This window comes from Coregonus clupeaformis, chromosome 8, assembly GCF_020615455.1.
Source record: "Coregonus clupeaformis isolate EN_2021a chromosome 8, ASM2061545v1, whole genome shotgun sequence".
NCBI classification, from domain to species: Eukaryota; Metazoa; Chordata; class Actinopteri; order Salmoniformes; family Salmonidae; genus Coregonus; species Coregonus clupeaformis.
This window is the reverse complement of record NC_059199.1, coordinates 17,934,104-17,959,541: the sequence shown is the minus strand read 5'-3', so window position 1 is coordinate 17,959,541 and position 25,438 is coordinate 17,934,104. Positions and strand designations below refer to the sequence as shown.

The following is a 25,438-nucleotide window of genomic DNA, read 5'->3' as shown; positions in this document are numbered from 1 at the left end:
TCGACTGACAGTTCCTTCTTAGGATGGTAATGAGCCTGGCAGGCAGTGCGAATGTCGTCCATCAGAGGTTTGACCCTGAACAGTTTGTCATGCTGGGGTGTACCTTTGCGCTGGTCATTTATGACATCCTCCTCTGGATCACTTAGGTGGATGTTCCATGAGATGGACCGGAATCTGTCTCTTGGCATGACCTTCGCTGGCAATGAAACAGACAATATGTGGCTTTGTTTCCAGTAGTCCTGGATACTAGGCAGAGTCACCAATGAGGTGTAGATGAGGAGACCCAGAAATCTGTGCAGTTCCTCCACATCAACGTCAGTCCACTGATATTTGCTCCCCTTCTGCTGATTTCTTGCTGCCTGTTTGTTGGTGTTTCTGCAGATTGTCCTCATTGTATCTGCGGCGAAGTAGAGCAGGAAGAGGTCCTTTGGTGTGTGCCCTGAATGCAAATCCACCTGGGCTCCTGGTGGTCTGCGGGGCATGAACCTACTGGCTTGTGGGGCAGTGTCAGGATCAGTCTCTGTTTTCCATGGCTCAGAGCTCTGTTCTGGCTGTGCTGCTGACTGGGCTGGAGATCTTGACCTGGTCTTGGCCTGATCCTTCCTTCCACGCCCCCTCTGTGATGGCCTCCGTCGGCTTGTTGTGGGGGGTGGGGGGCTGTTGATGGCCCAGGCTGCTCGTCGTCGTCGTCGTCACTATACAAAACAGGTAAACGGATTCAAGATTATTCAAAGTTCAAGATGTTCATTGGCATTTGCACTACAGTGAAGTAGAATAGAATACTATAGTAAGATAAACGAAAGCAATAAAACAAATTCATTTTAGAAAAATGTTTGTCTTCTTACCTCACGTTTTCAGCAACAAAATCAGGGTCCTCGAAGTCATCCTGGCCACTCTCATTGTCTGACGACGAACTTTCCAAAGTTTCTTCATCGCTCATTTGGAATAACAAGTCGACGGCTTGTTCAACGTGAAGTGTGCGCCTCATATTGCTTCACAAAAACGATACTGCTGACAATAAAACTCTTGAAATACTAACAATTGAAATACTAACTCGTGAAAAACTCTCCAAAACTACTCATGAACTGAACTAATTCCTCTCGTTCGTTTTCTTTCGCAATGGCTAGTTGTCATGGGAATGAATGTTTATATACTCGTGTGCATCCTGAAGAACCGGGTTAGCACAAGCACACGTTTTTTTCCGTTCCTTTTTATCACAAAAGACGACAAAGTTATTATAATAAATGCAAAGCGCTCATAAAAGAGCGCATATTTTGACGCACTTTTTTCATGGAATTGAAATTATCATAACTTTGGTTTTAGTTGGTGTATTTACATGAAACAAACACTCAAAACGTAGCTTCGGGTCTCCATTTCTGCATGAAATCGACGGCAGCCCTCTGCGTCACTTGGTTTGGATGCTGCGCGGTCCTAAAGCCGGCCCGCGATTTGAACGCGCCGAAGCGTTCGCCGACTCGGAAGAGTTAAAGAACAACCAGGCATCCTCTACTGACGGAATGAGATCTATATCCATCCAGGATACCTGGGCCAGGTCAATTAGGAAGGCCTGCTCGCTGAAGTGTTTTAGGGAGCGTTTGACAGTGATGAGGGGTGGTCGTTTGACCGCGGACCCATTACGGACGCAGGCAATAAGGCAGTGATCGCTGAGATCCTGGTTGAAGACAGCGGAGGTGTATTTAGAGGGTAAGTTAGTCAGGATGATATCTATGAGGGTACCCATGTTTACGGATTTAGGGTTGTACCTGGTAGGTTCGTTGATAATTTGTGTGAGATTGAGGGCATCTAGTTTAGATTGTAGGATGGCCGGGGTGTTAAGCATATCCCAATTTAGGTCACCAAGCAGTACGAACTCTGAGGATAGATGGGGGGCAATCAATTCACATATGGAGTCCAGGGCACAGCTGGGGGCTGAGGGGGGTCTGTAGCAAGCGGCAACAGTGAGAGATTTATTTCTGGAAAGGTGAATTTTTAGAAGTAGAAGCTCAAACTGTTTGGGCACAGACCTGGATAGTATGATAGAGCTCTGCAGGCTATCTCTACAGGATGTGAGGCTGACCGTGACCCCCAGCTTCTCCATGAAGGCTTTCCATACTTGCGATGTGAATTGGGGACCACAGTCGGAGACGATGTCCTCCGGAAGGCCATAGTGCCGGAAGAGCTGCTGGAACAATGGCTCAGGGACCTGGAGAGTGGTAGGGAGACCAGAGAGAGGGATAAAATCTGTCCACAACAACCATAACAGTGGTGAAACCATCAGATGGGAAAATCAGTAACAATATCTAAAGACAGATGGGACCAAGGCCGCTGAGGCATGGAGAGGGGAAGGAGTTTCCCTGCTGGAGCATGCCGGGGAGACTATGAGCACATACGGAGCAGCAGTTGACGTAGCGGGCGACGTCCTGTGCCAAGGTGGGCCACCAGTAATTAACGGAGATGGATTGAGTGGTGCGGTTGATACCTGGGTGTCCGGCGGCAAGGGATGTGTGCGCCCAGGCCAATAGCCGATCCCTTACCTCCGTGGGAACGTAGGTGCGCTCCGGAGGACAGGTAGCAGGTGCAGGTTCCCTCTCCAGTGCCTGGCGTATGTCCACGTCTATGTCCCAAAGCACAGGGGCAATGATTAGGGAGGACGGTATGATGTGCACGCTCATGACCGGAACCTCTCCCAAATCGTGGAGACGGGACAGGGAATCGGCTTTGATGATCTTTGAACCTGGGCTGTATGACAGGGTGAAGTTGAATCTAGTAAAGAAAAGGGCCCACCTTGCTTGGTGCGGGTTCAGCTGTCCGTATGTACTCCAGTTTCCGATGGTCGGTGAGGATGAGAAACGGGTCCATGGCGCCCTCCAGCCAGTGTCTCCACTCCTCTAATGCCAACTTCACCGCCAGGAGCTCCCGATCACCGACGTCATAGTTCCTTTCTGCAGGATACTTTTTGGTTTGTTTGTAGTATGCACACAGATACAACATTTGTGGATTACCTTCATGTTGTGACAGGATGTCCCCCATGCCCACTTGTGAGGCGTCCACCTCCACCATGAAGGGCAGCGTAGGATCTGGGTGTTTCAGCAACTGGGCGGCGGTCAAATCAAATTTTATTTGTCACATACGCGTGTTTAGCAGATGTTATAGCGGGTGTAGCGAAATGACCCTTCAGTAGGCGGAAGGCCTCATTGGCTGCAGGATTCCAAAATCAACTTACGGGGACCACCTTTGAGGATAGAGGTGAGAGGAGAAGCGATGGAGCTGAAGTTCCTAATGAAGTTGGCAAACCCCAAAAACCGTTGTAGTCCCTTTATAGTGGTTGGGACTGGCCATGACCTGACTGCATTTACCTTCCTCTACTCCATAACCACTCCCTGCTGGCTGATCCGATATCCCAAGAAGCAGACGGCGGCCTGATGGACCTGGCACTTCTCCGCCTTGACGTACAGATGGTTCTCCAGGAGGCATTCCAGGACTACCCGGCCGTGGGTGATGTGTTCCTCCAAGGTTGCTGAGTAGATTAGCATGTCGTCGATATACACGACCACCTGACGCCCAAGCATGTCCCGAAACACCTCGTTCACAAATGCCTGGAACACCGAAGGAAGATTGGCTTATCCATAAGGCATCACCCCGCGGAGCAGTTCAATGGCGGCCGGAACCAACGGGAGGGGGTAGCGATACTTGGTGGTGATGACATTGAGACCTTTGTAGTCAATACATGGACGAAGACCTCCCTCCTTCTTGGCCATGAAAAATAAACCTGCCGACGCAGGAGAGGTGGACGGACGGATGAAACCCTGTTGGCAAGCCTCCTAGATGTACTCCTCCATAGCCTTGGTTTCAGCCACCGACAGGTGCAGAGTCTGTTAGCAGGTCGATGGCACAGGCCCAGGGGTGATGAGGAGGGAGACAGGTGGCACGGGTCTTGGAGAAAACCTCCCGGAGCTCCTGGTAAACCTCTGGGATGTCGGCCCGGAGGGTAACCACAGGACTCTCAACTGACGTGGAATCACAGGGTAAGGGAAAGCAGGTCTTCCGACATCCAGGTGCCCAGGCCTGGATGATGAGGAAGGGGAGGGTTTCTTGGTGCAGGGGACCAACGGTGATGGTGAGTGGTGCTGTGATGTGTGTGATTGTCTTAGATCCCATTGGTCGGTTGTCCAGCACTTGAACTGGAAACGGAGAGGAGAGCGGGTATGATGTTATGTTCAGGGAGGACGCAAGGGCCTGGTCAATAAAATTCCACCTACCCCAGGAGACGGAAATAACCATGGCAACCTTGGACCTCTCGGTGTTGTGGGCTCCCGTTTGATGAGAAAAATAGAATGAGCACTGAAGGAGGAAGCAACGGCATTTGGATGGAGTCCCGTCATATTTGTCCGGGAGGGACAAACAAGCATTGATGACCTGGGTGCAGCAATCACTAGCACATTAGAGGATGCTGCTGCCTATTGAAATCACTGGCCACTTTAAGAAATGGAACACTAGTCACTAATAATGTTTACATATCTTGCATTACTCATCTCATATGTATATATTGTATTCTATTCTATAATATTCTACTGTATCTCAGTCCATGCCGCTCTGTCATTTATGTATATATTCTTAAATTCCATTCCTTACCAGTTTTGTATGTATTGGGTACATGTTGTGAAATTGTTAGATATTACTTGTTAGATATTACTGCACTGTCAGAGCTAGAAGCACAAGCATTTCGCTACACCCGCTATAACATCTGCTAAACACGTGTATGTGACAAATAAAATGTGATTTGATTTGATTTGGGAAGACTGCTGAATGGGCTGGGGTGCTGGCTCGCTGGGTCGACTCATGGTAGAAGATCCTCCGCTCGTTGGGAGTGACGCCATTTGAGGAACATCTAGACGATGAAGAACACGGAGGACCTCATCCATAGCCGTCCCCAGTTGCGCCAGCTGGTCGTGGTGTTAGCGAAGTAGGTCCCCCGACCATCTGGGAGATGTCTTGGTTGGTTGCTGCTTCCATTCTGAGAGGCAGTATTCTGTAACGAAGACGCAGAGAGTCAGGAAGCATGTGCAGTCTGTGAGTTTAATAAGAACAAACATAGAGTGGATACAGACACAAGTGTAGCGTCTGAACATAAAACAGAAACAATACTGCCTGAAGAGTGACAACAACGGAGTGCTAGATAAAGGGGGAGTAATCAGGGAAGTGATGAAGTCCAGTTATGCCCAAACATTTTATCTTAAATCAGCCATTGTGACAGGGGGAATGGAAGATTGTTGTGTGCAACAGGGAGTGGCAATTTAATTTCACATTACATATAATTTTATATATTTGTCTATCTATGGGTAACAGGGTTGACGTGTTATGCTTGAACAACTCAGTTTTACACCACAAAACAACAGAAAATTGACAAAAAGAGTAGAACCAGCTCTCCAAATGTTACACTGATTTGACTTTTAGATGTAAAATATTTCTTAAAAAAAAATTTTTTTTAAAGGAATAGTTTCACCATATTAAATCATGAGTTCAGTTCATGTACCAGGGTTGACCTTAAAATGAGGGAGAGACATAAATACATCACTAATGAAATAATGATCTTCAGATATGACTTTGTCAAAGCAACAAGATAACTAGGGCTACAATGATGGTGAAAATGTGGACAATCTAGATGTCACATCGTTTTGTGCAATTGTCTGATTCTCTAATTCTCTGATTCTTTAATTGCGTAATTAAAGAATCAGAGAATTAGAGAATCAGAGAATTAGAGAATCAGACAATTAGCATCATGAGTAGAGCTGACATTCCCACAAACCAAGGCAACATTTGGTGAATATCTGTTGAAGTGGTCTTGGTGGGGTAGCTCAGAGTGTTTGGCGAATATCTGTTCTATTCCTTCAGTTCTATAAGGCCCTGGTACTGTAGCTCCTCCCACTCAGGAAGTAGCCCCTATATCTCTATAACCTCACACCCTGTAACACACTTGGAGGAGGAGCATGTACCAATACCACACACACACAGACAGACTTAGGCCGCTCCCATCATGAGGTGACCCACACAGACAGTTTCACAAACTCTCTCTCTCACACCTTGTCTCTCTCCAGGCTACTCTCTCTGTCTCTCTCTCCGTCTCTCACTATCTCTGTCTCTCCCCGTCTCTCTCTCTCTCTCTTACACACGGACACTGTGTTTTGTAAACCATGTCTCAGAGGCAGACCAAGCTAACTCAGAAACCTTTAGAGAAGATTTGGATTCCCTCCATGAGTAGCAAGCTGTACCAACGTAGAGGATGTAAGTACACACACACACACACACACACACAAATATACACACAGAAACACCAGACACACACCTGTGTGGTTCATTACCTGTAGTGTACAGGTTGGTGAACGTAACCTGCGGAACTTTGGTATTGTTTGAAATGGTGTGCGTGTGTGTGTGTATGTGTTGGGGTCAGGTTAGGACTTGCATTATGGAACACTGTGTACCTCACTGAGAGAGACCTGAGGGCCGTTCACCCCTAAGACCAAGGCCGTGTATGTGTGCGTGTGTGTGCTAAATGGTCTATCCATTTGTCTAAAACTGATGTGTGTGTGTTCTGTGATCTTTTTATAACTCCAATACATGTGTATGTGTGTGTCATGTCAGTGTTAAATCCATATTGTATGTGTGTGTGTGTGTGTGTGTGTGTGTGTGTGTGTGTGTGTGTGTGTGTGTGTGTGTGTGTGTGTGTGTGTGTGTGTGTGTGTGTGTGTGTGTGTGTGTGTGTGTGTGTGTTTCAGCATCCGTCCCCCAGTTCACTAACTCTCCTACTGTGATTGTGATGGTGGGGCTGCCTGCTAGAGGGAAGACCTACATCTCCAAGAAGTTAACCAGATACCTCAACTGGATAGGAGTTCCCACTAAAGGTACCACAACACAACACAATACCACACAACACAACACAATACCACACACAACACAATACCACACAAAACCACGCAATACCACACACAACACAACCCAACACAGAAGTTAACCAGATACCTCAACTGGATAGGAGTTCCAACAAAAGGTGCCACAACACAACACACCATAATTAAACACATCACAACCCATTACCACACAATACCTCACAACCCAACACAACCCAATACAACAAAACACAACACAACCCGTTAACCAAATACCTAAACGGGATAGGCGTTCCAACTAAAGGTACCACAACACAACACAACACAATTAAACACATCACAAAACAATACCACACAACGCAACACAACATAATACAACAAAACACAACACAACACGTTAACAAGATACCTCAACGGGATAGGAGTTCCAACTAAAGGTACCACAACCCAACACAACACAATACCATACAACACACCAAAATACCACATAACACAACACAATAAGTTAACCAGATACCTCAACTGGATAGGAGTTCCAACTGAAAGGTACCACAACATAACCTAATACCACACAATACCACACAACCCAACACAACACAACAAAACACAACATGTTTAAAAGATACAACAACTGGATAGGAGTTCCAACTAAAAGTACACAACACAAGACAACACAACACGTGGCAACACAAGACAACACAACACACAACAACACAATACCATACAACACAATGGGAAGTTAACCAAATACCTCAACTGGATTGGTGTTCCAACTAAAGGAAGCACAACACAACTCAACACAACACAAGACAAAACAACACAAAACAACACAACACAAGACGTTAACCAGATACCTCAATTGGATAGGAGTTCCAACTAAAGGTACCACAACACAACTTATTTTAACACAACATAACCCAGTACCACATACAGTGGGGAAAAAAGTATTTAGTCAGCCACCAATTGTGCAAGTTCTCCCACTTAAAAAGATGAGAGAGGCCTGTCATTTTCATCATAGGTACACATCAACTATGACAGACAAAATGAGAAAAAAAATCCAGAAAATCACATTGTAGGATTTTTTATGAATGTATTTGCAAATTATGGTGAAAAATAATTATTTGGTCAATAACAAAAGTTTCTCAATACTTTGTTATATACCCTTTGTTGGCAATGACACAGGTCAAACGTTTTCTGTAAGTCTTCACAAGGTTTTCAAACACTGTTGCTGGTATTTTGGCCCATTCCTCCATGCAGATCTCCTCTAGAGCAGTGATGTTTTGGGGCTGTCGCTGGGCAACACAGACGTGAAATGCTTCTTACGAAGTCACTCCTTCGTTGCCCGGGCGGTGTGTTTGGGATCATTGTCATGCTGAAAGACCCAGCCACGTTTCATCTTCAATGCCCTTGCTGATGGAAGGAGGTTTTCACTCAAAATGTCACGATACATGGCCCCATTCATTCTTTCCTTTACACGGATCAGTCGTCCTGGTCCCTTTGCAGAAAAACAGCCCCAAAGCATGATGTTTCCACCTCCATGCTTCACAGTAGGTATGGTGTTCTTTGGATGTAACTCAGCATTCCTTGTACTCCAAACACGACGAGTTGAGTTTTTACCAAAAAGTTCTATTTTGGTTTCATCTGACCATATGACATTCTCCCAATCCTCTTCTGGATCATCCAAATGCACTCTAGCAAACTTCAGATGGGCCTGGACATGTACTGGCTTAAGCAGGGGGACACGTCTTGCACTGCAGGATTTGAGTCCCTGGCGGCGTAGTGTGTTACTAATGGTAGGCTTTGTTACTTTGGTCCCAGCTCTCTGCAGGTCATTCACTAGGTCCCCCCGTGTGGTTCTGGGATTTTTGCTCACCGTTCTTGTGATCATTTTGACCCCACGGGGTGAGATCCTGCGTGGAGCCCCAGATCGAGGGAGATTATCAGTGGTCTTGTATGTCTTCCATTTCCTAATAATTGCTCCCACAGTTGATTTCTTCAAACCAAGCTGCTTACCTATTGCAGATTCAGTCTTCCCAGCCTGGTGCAGGTCTACAATTTTGTTTTTGGTGTCCTTTGACAGCTCTTTGGTTTTTGCCATAGTGGAGTTTGGAGTGTGACTGTTTGAGGTTGTGGACAGGTGTATTTTATACTGATAACAAGTTCAAACAGGTGCCATTAATACAGGTAACGAGTGGAGGACAGAGGAGCCTCTTAAAGAAGAAGCTACAGGTCTGTGAGAGCCAGAAATCTTGCTTGTTTGTAGGTGACCAAATACTTATTTTCCACCATAATTTGCAAATAAATTCATAAAAAATCCTACAATGTGATTTTCTGGAGAAAAAAAATCTCAATTTGTCTGTCATAGTTGACATGAACAGTGGGGAGAACACGTTTTTGATACACTGCCGATTTTGCAGGTTTTCCTACTTACAAAGCATGTAGAGGTCTGTTATTTTTATCATAGGTACACTTCAACTGTGAGAGACGGAAATCCAGAAAATCACATTGTATGATTTTTAAGTAATTCATTTGCATTTTATTGCATGACATAAATATTTGATACATCAGAAAAGCAGAACTGAATATTTGGTACAGAAACCTTTGTTTGCAATTACAGAGATCATACGTTTCCTGTAGGTCTTGACCAGGTTTGCACACACTGCAGCAGGGATTTTGGCCCACTCCTCCATACAGACCTTCTACAGATTCTTCAGGTTTCGGGGCTGTCGCTGGGCAATACGGACTTTCAGCTCCCTCCAAAGATTTTCTATTGGGTTCAGGTCTGGAGACTGTCTAGGCCACTCCAGGACCTTGAGATGCTTCTTACGGAGCCACTCCTTAGTTGCCCTGGCTGTGTGTTTCGGGTCGTTGTCATGCTGGAAGACCCAGCCACGACACATCTTCAATGCTCTTACTGAGGGAAGGAGGTTGTTGGCCAAGATCTTGCGATACATGGCCCCATCCATCCTCCCCTCAATATGGTGCAGTCATCCTGTCCCCTTTGCAGAATAGCATCCCCAAAGAATGATGTTTCCACCTCCATGCGTCTCGGTTGTGATGGTGTTCTTGGGGTTGTACTCATCCTTCTTCTTCCTCCAAACACGGCGAATGGAGTTTAGACCAAAAAGCTCTATTTTTGTCTCATCAGACCACATGACCTTCTCCCATTCCTCCTCTGGATCATCCAGATGGTAATTGGCAAACTTCAGACGGGCCTGGACATGCGCTGACTTGAGCAGGGGGACCTTGCGTGCGCTGCAGGATTTTAATCCATGACGGTGTAATGTGTTACTAATGGTTTTCTTTGAGACTATGGTCCCAGCTCTCTTCAGGTCATTGACCAGGTCCTGCCGTGTAGTTCTGGGCTGATCCCTCACCTTCCTCATGATCATTGATGCCCCACGAGGTGAGATCTTGCATGGAGCCCCAGACCGAGGGTGATTGACCGTCATCTTGAACTTCTTCCATTTTCTAATAATTGCGCCAACAGTTGTTGCCTTCTCACCAAGCTGCTTGCCTATTGTCCTGTAGCCCAGCCCAGCCTTGTGCAGGTCTACAATTTTATCCCTGATGTCCTTACACAGCTCTCTGGTCTTGGCCATTGTGGAGAGATTGGAGTCTGTTTGATTGTGTGTGTGGACAGGTGTCTTTTATTCAGGTAACGAGTTCAAACAGGTGCAGTTAATACAGGTAATGAGTGGAGAACAGGAGGGCTTCTTAAAGAAAAACGAACAGGTCTGTGAGAGCCGGAATTCTTACTGGTTGGTAGGTGATCAAATACTTATGTCATGCAATAAAATGCAAATTAATTACTTAAAAATCATACAATGTGATTTTCTGGATTTTTGTTTTAGATTCCGTCTCTCACAGTTGAAGTGTACCTATGATAAAAATTACAGACCTCTACATGCTTTGTAAGTAGGAAAACCTGCAAAATCGTCAGTGTATCAAATACTTGTTCTCCCCACTGTACCTATGATGAAAATTACAGGCCTATCTCATCTTTTTAAGTGGGAGAACTTGCACAATTGGTGGCTGACTAAATAGTTTTTTCCCCCACTGTAATACCACACTACCCAACACAACACAAAAAAAAAAAACACAAGACGATAACCAGATACCTCAACTGGAGAGGAGTTCATACTAAAGGTACCACAACACAACACAACACACCACAAGACAAGACAACACACCACACCACAACACAATACCACACAAAACACAATACACCACAACACAATACCACACAACACAATACAACACAAGACAACACAAGACAACACAACAAAACAAAACAGAAGACAACAGAAAACAATCATTTAACCAGATACCTCAACTATATAGGAGTTCCAACAACACAATACAACAAAACACAACACAAGACAAACAACACAATTCAACACAATAACACAACACAACAACACAATACCACTCAATTTAACACAATACCACAATACCACACAACACAATACAACACAAGACAAGACCACACACCACAACACAAGACAACACAACACAGCACAGGACAATACAACACACCACAACACAAAACACCAAAATACAACACAATACAAAACAAGATGTTAACCAGATATCTCTACTGGATAGGAGTTCCAACTAAAGGTACCACAACACAACACAAGACAATAGAATACAAGACACCACAACACACCACAGCACAACAGCAGACAAGACAACACATCACAACACAACACTAGACAACACAACGAAACACAACCCAAAACAATATAACACAAGACATGACCACACACAACAACACAAGACAACACAACTGAACACAACAAAACTACACAATACCACAAAACACAACACAATACAAGACAAGACCACACACCACAACACACCACAACAACACAGCACAGCACAGAACAGGACAACACAACACAAAACAACACAACACAAGAAGTCAACCAGATACCTCAATTGGATAAGAGTTCCAACTAAAGGTACCACAACACAACACAATTTAACACAACACAACACAATACCACATAATACCACACTACCCAACACAACACAACAAAACAAAACACAACACATTAACTAGATACCTCAACTGGATAGGAGTTCCAACTAAAGGTACCACAACACACCACAATACAACACAAGACAACATAACACACCACAACACAAAACAACACAACACCAGAAGACAACACAACAACACAATACCACACAAGACAAAACAACACAGGACAACACAACAGAAGACCACACAACACAATACCACACAACACAATATCACACAACACTAGACAACACAAGACAACACAACAACACAATACCACACAACACAATACAACACAAGTCAACACAAGTCATGACCACAACACAGCACAGCACAGCACAGGACAACACAACACAACACACCACAATACAACACAACACAACACAACACAGCACAATACAACACAAGATCTTATCCAGATATCTCAACAGGATAGGAGTTCCAACTAAACATTTTTACATTTACGTCATTTAGCAGACGCTCTTATCCAGAGCGACTTACAAATTGGTGCATTCACCTTATAGCCAGTGGGATAACCACTACAATGTTTTTTTTTTGGTGGGGTGGGGTAAGGGGGGGGTAGAAGGATTACTTTATCCTATCCCAGGTATTCCTTAAAGAGGTGGGGTTTCAAATGTCTCCGGAAGGTGGTGAGTGACTCCGCTGTCCTCGCGTCGTGAGGGAGCTTGTTCCACCATTGGGGTGCCAGAGCAGCGAACAGTTTTGACGGGGGTGTACGGGAGCTGTGCTTCCGCAGAGGTAGAGAGCCAGCAGGCCAGAGGTGGATGAACGCAATGCCCTCGTTTGGGTGTAGGGACTGATCAGAGCCTGAAGGTACGGAGGTGTCGTTCCCCTCACAGCTCCGTAGGAAAGCACCATGGTCTTGTAGCAGATGCGAGCTTCAACTGGAAGCCAGTGGAGTGTGCAGAGGAGCGGGGTGACGTGAGAGAACTTGGGAAGGATGAACACCAGACGGGCTGCGGCATTCTGGATGAGTTGTAGGGGTTTAATGGCACAGGCAGGGAGCCCAGCCAACAGCGAGTTGCAGTAATCCAGACGGGAGATGACAAGTGCCTGGATTAGGACCTGTGCCGCTTCCTGTGTAAGGCAGGGTCGTACTCTCCGAATGTTGTAGAGCATGAACCTACAGGATCGGGTCACCGCCTTGATGTTAGCGGAGAACGACAGGGTGTTGTCCAGGGTCACGCCAAGGCTCTCGCACTCTGGGAGGAGGACACAACAGAGTTGTTAACCGTGATGGCGAGAGGAAGAGCAGCTCCGTCTTGCCAAGGTTCAGCTTGAGGTGGTGATCCGTCATCCATACTGATATGTCTGCCAGACATGAAGAGATGCGATTCGCCACCTGGTTATCAGAAGGGGGAAAGGAGAAGATTAGTTGTGTGTCGTCTGCGTAGCAATGATAGGAGAGGCCATGTGAGGATATGACAGAGCCAAGTGACTTGGTGTATAGCGAGAATAGGAGAGGGCCTAGAACTGAGCCCTGGGGGCAACCAATGGTGACAGCACGTGATGCGGAGACAGCTTCTCGCCACGCCACTTGGTAGGAGCGACCGGTCAGGTAGGACGCAATCCAAGAGTGAGCCGCGCCGGAGATGCCCAGCTCGGAGAGGGGGGAGAGGAGGATCTGATGGTTCACAGTATCAAAGGCAGCAGACAGGTCTAGAAGGACAAGAGCAGAGGAGAGAGAGTTAGCTTTAGCAGTGCGGAGAGCCTCCGTGACACAGAGAAGAGCAGTCTCAGTTGAATGACCAGTCTTGAAACCTGACTGGTTTGGATCAAGAAGGTCATTCTGAGAGAGATAGCAAGAGAGTTGGCTAAAGACGGCACGCTCAATAGTTTTGGAGAGAAAAGAAAGAAGGGATACTGGTCTGTAGTTGTTGACATCAGAGGGATCGAGTGTTGGTTTTTTGAGAAGGGGTGCAACTCTCGCTCTCTTGAAGACGGAAGGGACATAGCCAGTGGTCAAGGATGAGTTGATCAGCGAGGTGAGGTAAGGGAGAAGGTCACCGGAGATGGTCTGGAGAAGAGAGGAGGGGATAGGGTCAAGCGGGCAGGTTGTTGGGCGGCCGGCCGTCACAAGTCGCAAGATTTTATCTGGAGAGAGAGGGGAGAAAGAAGTCAAAGCATAGGGTAGGGCAGTGTGAGCAGGACCAGCAGTGTCATTTGACTTAACAAACGAGAATCGGATGTTGTCAACCTTCTTTTCAAAATGGTTGACGAAGTCATCCACAGAGAGGGAGGAGGGGGGAGGGGGAGGAGGATTCAGCAGGGAGGAGAAGGTGGCAAAGAGCTTCCTAGGGTTAGAGGCAGATGCTTGGAATTTAGAGTGGTAGAAAGTGGCCTTAGCAGCAGAAACAGATGAAGAAAATGTAGAGAGGAGGGAGTGAAAAGATGCCAGGTCCGCAGGGAGTCTAGTTTTCCTCCATTTCCGCTCGGCTGCCCAGAGCCCTGTTCTGTGAGCTCGCAATGAGTCATCAAGCCACGGAGCTGGAGGGGAGGACCGAGCCGGCCGGGAGGATAAGGGACATAGAGAGTCAAAGGATGCAGAAAGGGAGGAGAGGAGGGTTGAGGAGGCAACATCAGGAGATTGGGGGGAGAAGGTTTGAGCAGAGGGAAGAGATGATAGGATGGAAGAGGAGAGAGTAGCGGGAGAGAGAGAGCGAAGGTTGCGACGGCGCATTACCATCTGAGTAGGGGCAGAGTGAGTAGTGTTGGAGGAGAGCGAGAGAGAAAAGGATACAAAGTAGTGGTCGGAGACTTGGAGGGGAGTTGCAGTGAGATTAGTAGAAGAACAGCATCTAGTATAGATGAGGTCAAGCGTATTGTCTGCCTTGTGAGTAGGGGGGACGGTGAGAGGGTGAGGTCAAAAGAGGAGAGGAGTGGAAAGAAGGAGGCAGAGAGAAATGAGTCAAAGGTAGACGTAGGGAGGTTGAAGTCCCCCAGAACTGTGAGGGGTGAGCCATCCTCAGGAAAGGAACTTATCAAGGCGTCAAGCTCATTGATGAACTCTCCAAGGGAACCTGGAGGGCGATAAATGACAAGGATATTAAGCTTAAATTGGCTAGTGACTGTGACAGCATGGAATTCAAATGAGGAGATAGACAGATGGGTCAGGGGAAAAATAGAGAATGTCCACTTGGGAGAGATGAGGATTCCTGTGCCACCACCCCGCTGACCAGATGCTCTCGGGGTATGCGAGAACACATGGTCAGACGAGGAGAGAGCAGTAGGAGTAGCAATGTTTTCAGTGGTAATCCATGTTTCCATCAGCGCCAAGAAGTCGAGGGCCTGGAGGGTAGCATAGGCTGAGATGAACTCTGCCTTGTTGGTTCCAGAGGCTGCCTGAGACCTGGAACTCCACGTGGGTGGTGCGTGCAGGGACCACCAGGTTAGAGAGGCAGCAGCCACGCGGTGTGAGGCGTTTGTATAGCCTGTGCGGAGAGGAGAGAACAGGGATAGACAGAGGCATAGTTGACAGGCTGCAGAAAATGGCTACAATAAACTAAAGGTACCACACCACATCTCAATACAACACAACAAACTACAACACAAAACAAAACAACACAAGACAAGACCACACCTACCACACAACACAATACAAGGCAAGACAACAAAACACAACACAAGACCACACGAGACACAACACACAGCAACACAATACCACACAAGACAACACAACACAATCATTTAACCAGATAACTCAACTATATAGGACTTCCAACAACACAATTCAACACAACACCACACAACAAACCACAACACAAGACAAAACAAGACAAGACAACACAATACCACGCAACACAAAATCCCAATACCACACAATACAACACAACACAATACGACACAAGACAAGACAAGACCACAACACAACATAACACAGCACATGACAATACAACACACCACAACACAACACACCACAACACAATACAACACAATATGTTAACCAGATATCTCAACTGGATAGGAGTTCCAACTAAAGGTACCACAACACATCACAACACACCACAACAGCAGCGTACTAGCAGCACACCACCCTGCATCCCACTGCTGTCTTGCAGGGTTGTTCCTGGTCGGTCCCTGGATGGGAGACCAGATGCTGCTGGAAGTTGTTTTTGGAGGGCCAGTAGGAGGCACTCTTTCCTCTGGTCTAAAATGTTTTATCCCAATGCCCAGGGCAGTGATTGGGGACATTACCCTGTGTAGGGTACCGTCTTTCAGATGGGATTTTAAACGGGTGTCCTGACTTTCTATGGTCACTAAAGATCCCATGGCACTTATCGTAGGGGTGTTAACCACACTGTCCTGGCTAAATTCCCAATCAGCCCTAATAGCCACATAATCCGCAGCTTCCAACTGGCTCATTTGTCCCCCGTAAGTATTATCCAGGTTGTTGCTGAAAATGAGAATGTGTTCTCAGTCAAGCTACCTGGTAAAATAAGGGTTAAAAAAATTACACAACACAAAATGTTCACCAGATATCCAACTAAAGGTACCACAAGATGTTAACCAGACAACACAAGACAACCAAACACAATATAACACACAATCTTAACCACATATTTCAACTGGATAGGTGTTCCAACTACAGGTACCACACCACAACACAATACAATATACCACAACTGTTTCATTGCTTCATTACAAATAGTCCACAGACCACTCTGTACAGACCACACTGTGTGTGTGTGTGTGGTCCTGTCCTCTCCAGTGTTTAATGTAGGTCAGTACCGGCGGGATGCGACCCAGTCCTATAAGAGCTATGAGTTCTTCAGACCTGACAACCAAGAGGCCATGAAGATACGCAAGTATGAACCAATCACAAAGCCTGTTAGTAGAGTATGAACCAATCACAAGCCTGTTATCAGAGTATAAACTAATATGACAGCCTGTTATGAGTATGAACCGACCAGACAGCCTATTAGAATATGAATTAGTCTGTCCTAAGAGTATGATGCAAGCGCACTGTGTGTGTTTGTGTCTGTGTGCGTGCGTGCGTGTGTGTAGGGCATGTGCCATTGCGGCTCTGAAGGATGTGTGTGCCTACTTCATGCAGGAACAAGGACAGGTGGCAGTGAGTAACCCCCATGGAATCATTAGAAGCAATATGGAATCTTTATGAACCTACAATGTGGTCCAAAATTATTGACACCCTTGATAAGGATGAGTAAAAATGACTGTGTAAAATGTATTATTAAAATACTGAGCTATATTGTATACACCAAAAATGTAGGAAACTATATTGTTCTACGCTAATACAATTGCTCAGAGACAGAGATATGGTTTAACAAGTAATATATTTTTTCTGGGAAGGGGTCAAAATTATTGCCACCCCTGTTTTCAATACCTTTTAATACCTGATCTTGTGAGGATAACGGCACTGAGCCTTTTTCTAAAATGTTTTATGAGAATGGAGAACATGTTGGGAGAGATCTTAGACCAAAATTATTTGATTTTATACGGTAATTTTTGCTAATCTTTATCAAGGGTGTCAATAATTCCGGACCCCGCTGTATACAGTGGCTTGCAAAAGTATTCACCCCCCTTGCCATTTTTCCTATTTTGTTGCCTTACAACCTGTAATTAAAAATGATTTTTGGGGGGTTTGTATCATTTGATTTACACAACATGCCTACCATTTTCAAGATGCAAAATATTTTGTATTGTGAAACAAACAAGAAATAAGACAAAAAAACAGTACACTTGAGCATGCATAACTATTCACCACCACAAAGGCAATACTTTGTAGAGACACCTTTTGCAGCAATTACAGCTACAAGTCTCTTGGGGTATGTCTCTATAAGCTTGGCACATCTAGCCACTGGGATTTTTGCCCATTCTTCAAGGCAAAACTGCTCCAGCTCCTTCAAGTTGGATGGGTTCCGCTGGTGTACAGCAATCATTATGTCATACCACAGATTCTCAATTGGATTGAGGTCTGGGCTTTGACTAGGCCATTCCAAGACATTTAAATGTTTCCCCTTAAACCACTCAAGTGTTGCATTAGCAGGATACTTAGGGTCCTTGTCCTGCTGGAAGGTGAACCTCCATCCCAGTCTCAAATCTCTGGAAAACTGAAACAGGTTTCCCTCAAGAATTTCCATGTATTTAGCGCCATCCATCATTCCTTCAATTCTGATCAGTTTCCCAGTCCCTGCCGATGAAAAACATCCCCACAGCATGATGCTGCCACCACCATGCTTCACTGTGGGGATGGTGTTCTCGGGGTGATGAGAGGTGTTAGGTTTGCGCCAGACATAGCGTTTTTCTTGATGGCCAAAAAGCTCAATTTTAGTCTCATCTGACCAGAGTACCTTCTTCCATACGTTTGGGGAGTCTCCCACATGCCTTTTGGCGAACACCAAACGTGTTTGCTTATTTTTTTAAGCAATGGCATTTTTCTGGCCACTCTTCCGTAAAGCCCAGCTCTGTGGAGCTTAAAGTGGTCCTATGGACAGATACTCCAATCTCCGCTATGGAGCTTTGCAGCTCCTTCAGGGTTATCTTTGGTCTCTTTGTTGCCTTTCTGATTAATGCCCTCCTTGCCTGGTCTGTGAGTGTTGGTGGGCGGCCCTCTCTTGGCAGGTTTGTTGTGGTGCCATATTCTTTCCATTTTCTATAATGGATTTAATGGTGCTCTATGGGATGTTCAAAGTTTCTGATATTTTTTTTATAACCCAACCCTGATCTGTACTTCTCCACAACCTGTTTGGAGAGCTCCTTGGTCTTCATGGTGCCGCTTGCTTGTTGGTGTCCCTTGCTTAGTGGTGTTGCAGACTCTGGGGCATTTCAGAACAGGTGTATGTACACTGAGATCATGTGACAGATCATGAATAGTTATGCACGCTCAAGTTTTCTGTTTTTTTGTCTTCTTTCTTGTTTGTTTCACCCCAAAAAATATTTTGCATCTTCAAAGAGGTAGGCATGTTGTATAAATCAAATAATACGTACAGTGGGGGAAAAATTATTTAGTCAGCCACCAATTGTGCAAGTTCTCCCACTTAAAAAGATGAGAGAGGCCTGTAATTTTCATCATAGGTACACGTCAACTATGACAGACAAAATGAGGAAAAAAAATCCAGAAAATCACATTGTAGGAATTTTAATGAATTTATTTGCAAATTATGGTGGAAAATAATTATTTGGTCACCTACAAACAAGCAAGATTTCTGGCTCTCACAGACCTGTAACTTCTTCTTTAAGAGGCTCCTCTGTCCACTCGAGAACTTGCACAATTGGTGGCTGACTAAATACTTTTTTCCCCACTGTATGCATGTTGTGTAAATCAAATGATACAAACCCCCAAAAACTCTATTTTAATTCCAGGTTGTAAGGCAACAAAATAGGAAAAATGCCAAGGGGGTAAATACTTTCGCAAGCCACTGTATATGAACCTACATTATATATATGGTGTATATCAGGGGTGCCAAATTCATTCCATGGCGGGCTGAGTGTCTGCTGGTTTTTGTTATTTCCTTTCAATTTTTGTACAATTAAGACCTTGACAACCAGGCCGCTAATCAGTGACCTTAATTGATTAATCAAGTGCAAGGGAGAACTGAAAACCCTCAGACATTTGGCCCATAATGGAATGAGTTTGACACCTGTGATCAATTTGAACCCGTTTGAACTTCGATTAACTAGTATGAAGCAGTATGATGTACATGCCCTCAGGTGTTTGATGCCACCAACACCACTATAGAACGTAGAGAAGTCATTCTCAGCTTCGCCAAGGAGAACGGATACAAGGTCAGATGGAGTGTGTAGCTGTGTGTGTGTTTAGCTGTTTATGCGTAGCTGTCTGTGTAGCTGTGTGTGTAGCTGTGTTTGTGTAGCTGTGTATTATTTATTTATTTTTTAAACTTTTATTTAACCAGGGAGACACATTGAGACCTAGGTCTCTTTCACAAACGTGCCCTGGGAACAACAGTCACATCAGCACACACAATTATATACAAAATACACAAAATTACACAATATTACACAATATACATACAATATACACATTAGCCATTATAATCAAATAAAACAAACACATTCACCTCTATAAAAATCCTCAACCGATTTCCTAAATTGACCCAGGGACCCCAAATCATCTAAACGAAGTGCCAACTGGAGACTATTCCGCACATGAGGTGCCTGATATGAAAAAGCAGATCTCCCGAACTCTGTGGTTACCAAGGGAGTCATCTTCATTAACCAAGTCCGTGACCTTGTATTATAACCTGAAATTCTACATTTCAACAAAGATGTTAAGTATGTTGGAAGCTTGTGGATTAAGGCTTTATAAACAAAAAGAGGGTAATAAAGTGATCTACGTGTCTTTAAAGAGGTCCAGCCAACTTTTTGGTGAAGGATGCAGGATGCAGTGATGCATCGGATAGTATTAAAACTCTCAGATGTAATAAAACAAAGGGCGCTATGATAAACAGAATCAAGGGATTTTAGAGTAGTCAGTTGCACTTCAGTAGATGGTATCACCATAGTCAAGAACAGGTAGAAAAGTTGATTCTACAATTCGCTTCCTGCTAGCCAGAGAAGAACAAGCTTTATTTCTATATAAGAAACCCACTTTACATGTAAGCTTCTTAACAAGATCATTTGTATGTTTCTTAAACGATAGATCATTGTCTATCCAAATACTAAGGTATTGTATGCAGGGCCTTGCATTCAAGGAGTGAAGATGTAACCCAACTGAGATACTTTTACGAGACTTTGAAAACAGCATGTATTTAGTTTTGCCTGTATTAAGTACAAGCTGTAAATTCGTAAGGGCTTCCTGAACAGCTGCAAAATCAGACCGTAACCTTGACACAGCTAAATCAGCAGTCGGAGCAATTGCATACATAATAGTGTCATCCGCATACAAATGAAGATCACCATTTTTAACAGATTGACCATTCGCATTTATGTAAATCGTAAAAAGAAGCACAGCTCATTTTAGCATCCAAAGCATTGATAAGGTCATTCACAACTAATGTGGTGGCTATGCCCTGGTCTAAACACTGATTGGTTTACATTTAAAATACATTTCTCAGTAAAAAAAAAGAAAGAACTAAGCTGCATATTTTCCAATGACTCAAGAATCTTAGCTAGACAAGGAAGCCTAGAAATCAGTCGGTAATTGTCAAGATCACTACTATCACCACTCTTATGGAGTGGCAACACATACGCATATTTCCATACTTTGGGAATAATTCCTGAAGACAATGTCAAATTTAAAATGTGAGTTACTGAGGCAGCAATGAGGGTCGCTGCACACTTTAACTGCCCTTTTAGATTTCTTAATGTCTAATGCCAGCAAGGCATCAAGGACTTCCTTAACATGGAATTGCCTGAATGAAAACCCCAGAACAAAATGTTCAGTATCAATCAGCAAATTATCTCCATTAATATCCAGACCACACTTATAGTGAGTTGGCTTAGAAACTGAGTCAAAAATATAGCCTGCAGAAATAAAATGGTGATTAAATGCATTAATTATATTAATTTTATCAGTAATGGTGCCAAAGAATAGATGAATTTGATGGGGAAGAGAAGACCCTCTTCAGAGATGTAACACGTTTCCAGAACTTGGCCGGATTCCCTGCACATTCAGATAGGTAATAAAATAAATTATCAGATTTTGCTTTTCTAACTAGTTTTACACATAGATTGCTCAATCTCCTAAATGATTGCCAATCTGGGTTTAGTTCGTCTGTAAATCTAGCTTTGGCCCAGACAGCATCTCTATTGTGTATAACTTTGGCTAGCTCCGGTGTACACCAAGGGTTAGACCTACTTTTAACTCTCATGGTTTTTAAGGGAATATGCTTATTGACAATAACATTGAAGACATTTAAGAAGGGTTTTAGAGCCAGCTCTGGATCATGAATAGATGAGATAGTCAATTGAAGATCATGTAAAAAAGCCTGTTCATTTAAATGTTTAAAATCCCTCTTTCTGATAAGACAGGGTTTGGATCTAGGTATTCACACACCCCTGATACATACAATAGGACAATGGTCACTTACAGTATATCTAAGGAAAACACCCCACTTACAACATATTTTTCTGGGGTATTTGTAAATATAAGTTTGATCAAGGTTGATTGTGTAGGGTCCTTCAGATTTGGACGCATGGGCTTATTAATTAACTGGGTCAGATTTAAGTTAACACAAAAATCCTCCAAATGTTTAAAGTCCCCAACGATTAACACTTCAGAGGCTGAAAAGGAGGCTATTAAGTCAGTGAGTTCTATTAGCACACATTTCTTAGCAGAGGGTGGACTGTAAACTCCCATGATTGTTATTGTAGTTAATTCCTAATTGGAAACTTAAGGCCAAAAATTCTAATTGCTTTGGGATGGTGACAGACTTCAACATTAAAACAGAAAGGTGATATTTTACATAAATGGCTACACTGCACTCTTTTCAATTCCTATATGCCCTGAATACTCTGTAACCATCTATAGCAATCTCAGAATCCATTATTTTCTCAGTCACCCATGTTTCTGACTAGAAAAATATGTCTGGATTTGCGAGAAAGGCCCAGATCTTAATGTGATCCATTTTAGACAATAGGCTACGTATGTTTAAGTGCATAATTTTCAAACCTAATGGTCTTTGTATTCCATTGGTTTATCAATACAAGCCAATTCTTGGGCCGACTCTTTTCTCTGTGTATATCAATGACGTCGCTCTTGCTGCTGGTGACTCTCAGATCCACCTCTACGCAGACGACACCATTTTGTATACATCTGGCCCTTCATTGGACACTGTGTTAACAAACCTCCAAACAAGCTTCAATGCCATACAACACTCCTTCAGTAGCCTCCAACTGCTCTTAAACACTAGTAAAACTAAATGCATGCTCTTCAACCGAACGCTGCTTGTACCCGCCCACCCGACTAGAATCACTACTCTCGACGGGTCTGACCTAGAGTATGTGGACAACTACAAATATCTAGGTGTCTGGTAAGACTGTAAACTCTCCTTCCAGACTCACATTAAGAATCTCCAATCCAAAGTTAAATCTAGAATCGGTTTCCTATTTCGCAACAAAGCCTCCTTCACTCATGCTGCCAAACATGCCCTCGTAAAACTGACTATCCTACCGATCCTTGACTTCGGCGATGTAATTTACAAAATAGCCTCCAACACTCTACTCAGCAAATTGGATGTAGTCTATCACAGTGCCATCCGTTTTGTCTCCAAAGCCCCATATAATACCCACCACTGTGACCTGTACGCTCTTGTTGGCTGGTCCTCACTACATATTCGTCGCCAAACCCACTGGCTCCAGGCCATCTATAAATCACTGCTAGGCAAATCCCCACCTTATCTTAGCTCATTGGTCACCATAGCAACACCCACCCGTAGTCTGCGCTCCAGCAGGTATATCTCACTGGTCATCCCCAAAGCCAACACCTCCTTTGGCCGCAATTCCTTCCAGTTCTCTGCTGCCAATGACTGGAACAAATTGCAAAAATCTCTGAAGCTGGAGACACTTATCTCCCTCACTAACTTTAAGCATCAGTTGTCAGAGCACCTTACCGATCACTGCACCTGTACACAGCCCATCTGAAATTAGCCCGCCCAACTACCTCATCCATATATTGTTATTTATTTTGCTCATTTGTACCCCAGTATCTCTATTTGCACATCATCTCTTGCACATCTATCATTCCAGTGTTAATACAAATTGTAATTATTTTGCACTATAGCCTATTTATTGCCTTACCTCCATAACTTGCTACATTTGCACACACTGTATATATATATGTATTTCTGTTGTATTTTTGACTTTGTTTTGTTTTACCCCATATGTAACTCTGTGTTGTTGTTTTTATCGCACAGCTTTGCTTTATCTTGGCCAGGTCGCAGTTGTAAATGAGAACTTGTTCTCAACTGGTTTACCTGGTTAAATAAAGGTTAAATAAAAAATAAAAAATAAAAAAAATCATTACAAATTGGATTTGGGGGTTCAGAGCTAAAAGAAGACTTCAAGTAAATGGGCACAGGATTGCTATATAAAATGCCTTCGGAAAGTATTCAGACCCCTTGACTTTTTCCACATTTTGTTACGTTACAGCCTTATTCTAAAATGGATTAAATAAAACATTTTCCTCAACAATCTACGCACAATACCCCATAATGACAAAGCACAAACAGTTTATTTTTAGATTTTTGCAAATGTATTAAAAATAAAAAACAGATTACTTATTTACATAAGTATTCAGCTCCTTTGCTATGAGACTCGAAATTGAGCTCAGCTGCATCCTGTTTCCATTGATCATCCTTGAGATGTTTCTACAACTTGATTGCAGTCCACCTGTGGTAAATTCAATTGATTGGACATGATTTGGAAAGGCACACACCTGTCTATATAAAGTCCCACAGCTGACAGTGCATGTCAGAGCAAAAACCAAGCCATGAGGTCGAAGGAATTAATCGTAGAGCTCCGAGACAGGATTGTGTTGAGGCACAGATCTGGGGAAGGGTACAAAACATTTCTGCAGTATTGAAGGTCCCCAAGAACACAGTGGCCTCCATCGTTGTTAAATAGAAGAAGTTTGGAACGACCAAGACTCTTCCTAGAGCTAGCCGCTTGGCCAAACTGAGCAATCGGGGGAGAAGGGCCTTGGTCAGGGAAGTGACCAAGAACCTGATGGTCACTCTGACAGAGCTCTAGAGTTCCTCTGTGGAGATGGGAGAACCTTCCAGAAGGACAAGCTGGAAGCCCGCTTGCAGTTTGCCAAAAGGCACCTGTTACGGCACCTGTTAATTTTTTAACTCTTCTAACAAGATTAACTCCCGTAGAGAGTTAAAATCCTTGTCAGTTACACACCGTGTGTCAAGCGCATATCACCCAGAGTCTCAGGGTGTGCTTCAACGTTGGCATCAGACACTGAAGTCTATGCACGGTAAATATTGCTTGGAATCTGAGAAGGATTGGGATGAGGGAGTTCCTCTAGTTTTGTTTGCTGTCCGTGAGACAGTACAGGAATCCTTAGGGTTCAGCCCAGCTGAACTGGTGTTTGGACACACCATGAGAGGACCTATGAAAGTCCTTAAGGATCAGTTTTTATCACAAGAGTTGTGTGTGAAAGAAAATGTTTTGGACTACGTTAGTCGCTTTCGTGAGCGCCTACATGGTGCCTGTGCTCTAGCAAAGGAAGCGCTGTCTTCCTCACAGAAACGGATGAAACGACACTATGACACACAGGCTGTTTCTCGTTCACTGCAGCCAGGTGACCAAGTTCTTGTATTGTTGCCTGTGCCAGGAGCGTCATTGTCAGCACGTTTCTCTTGTCTTTATGTCATTGAAAAGAAACTAAGTGAAACTGACTACGTGATACAGACTCCTGATAGAAAACGCCAATCTCGTGTGTGCCACGTTAACATGTTGAAGACATACCACACCAGACCCGTCACTCAGATAGACAGTCCAGAGAAACTGGCCGAGACGGCTGTCTCTATGGCTGCTACGGCTGTAGTGGGAGGTCATGTTAATGATGTGGACGGAG

At 44.2% G+C, this 25,438-nt stretch overlaps 1 protein-coding gene across 1 annotated transcript in view; it reads left to right on the top strand.

Annotated features, from left to right (window-relative positions):
• Nucleotides 1-6,071: 6,071 nt before the first annotated feature.
• LOC121571230 (6-phosphofructo-2-kinase/fructose-2,6-bisphosphatase) overlaps nucleotides 6,072-25,438 on the top strand; it is a 45,567-nt gene continuing 26,200 nt past the window's right edge. The window contains exons 1-5 of the mRNA XM_041882566.1: nucleotides 6,072-6,282; nucleotides 6,774-6,899; nucleotides 16,643-16,739; nucleotides 16,939-17,005; nucleotides 19,606-19,680. Coding sequence (XP_041738500.1) covers nucleotides 6,192-6,282; nucleotides 6,774-6,899; nucleotides 16,643-16,739; nucleotides 16,939-17,005; nucleotides 19,606-19,680 — 456 coding nt within the window. The 5' untranslated portion in view covers nucleotides 6,072-6,191. The remainder of the gene's footprint in view (nucleotides 6,283-6,773; nucleotides 6,900-16,642; nucleotides 16,740-16,938; nucleotides 17,006-19,605; nucleotides 19,681-25,438) is intronic.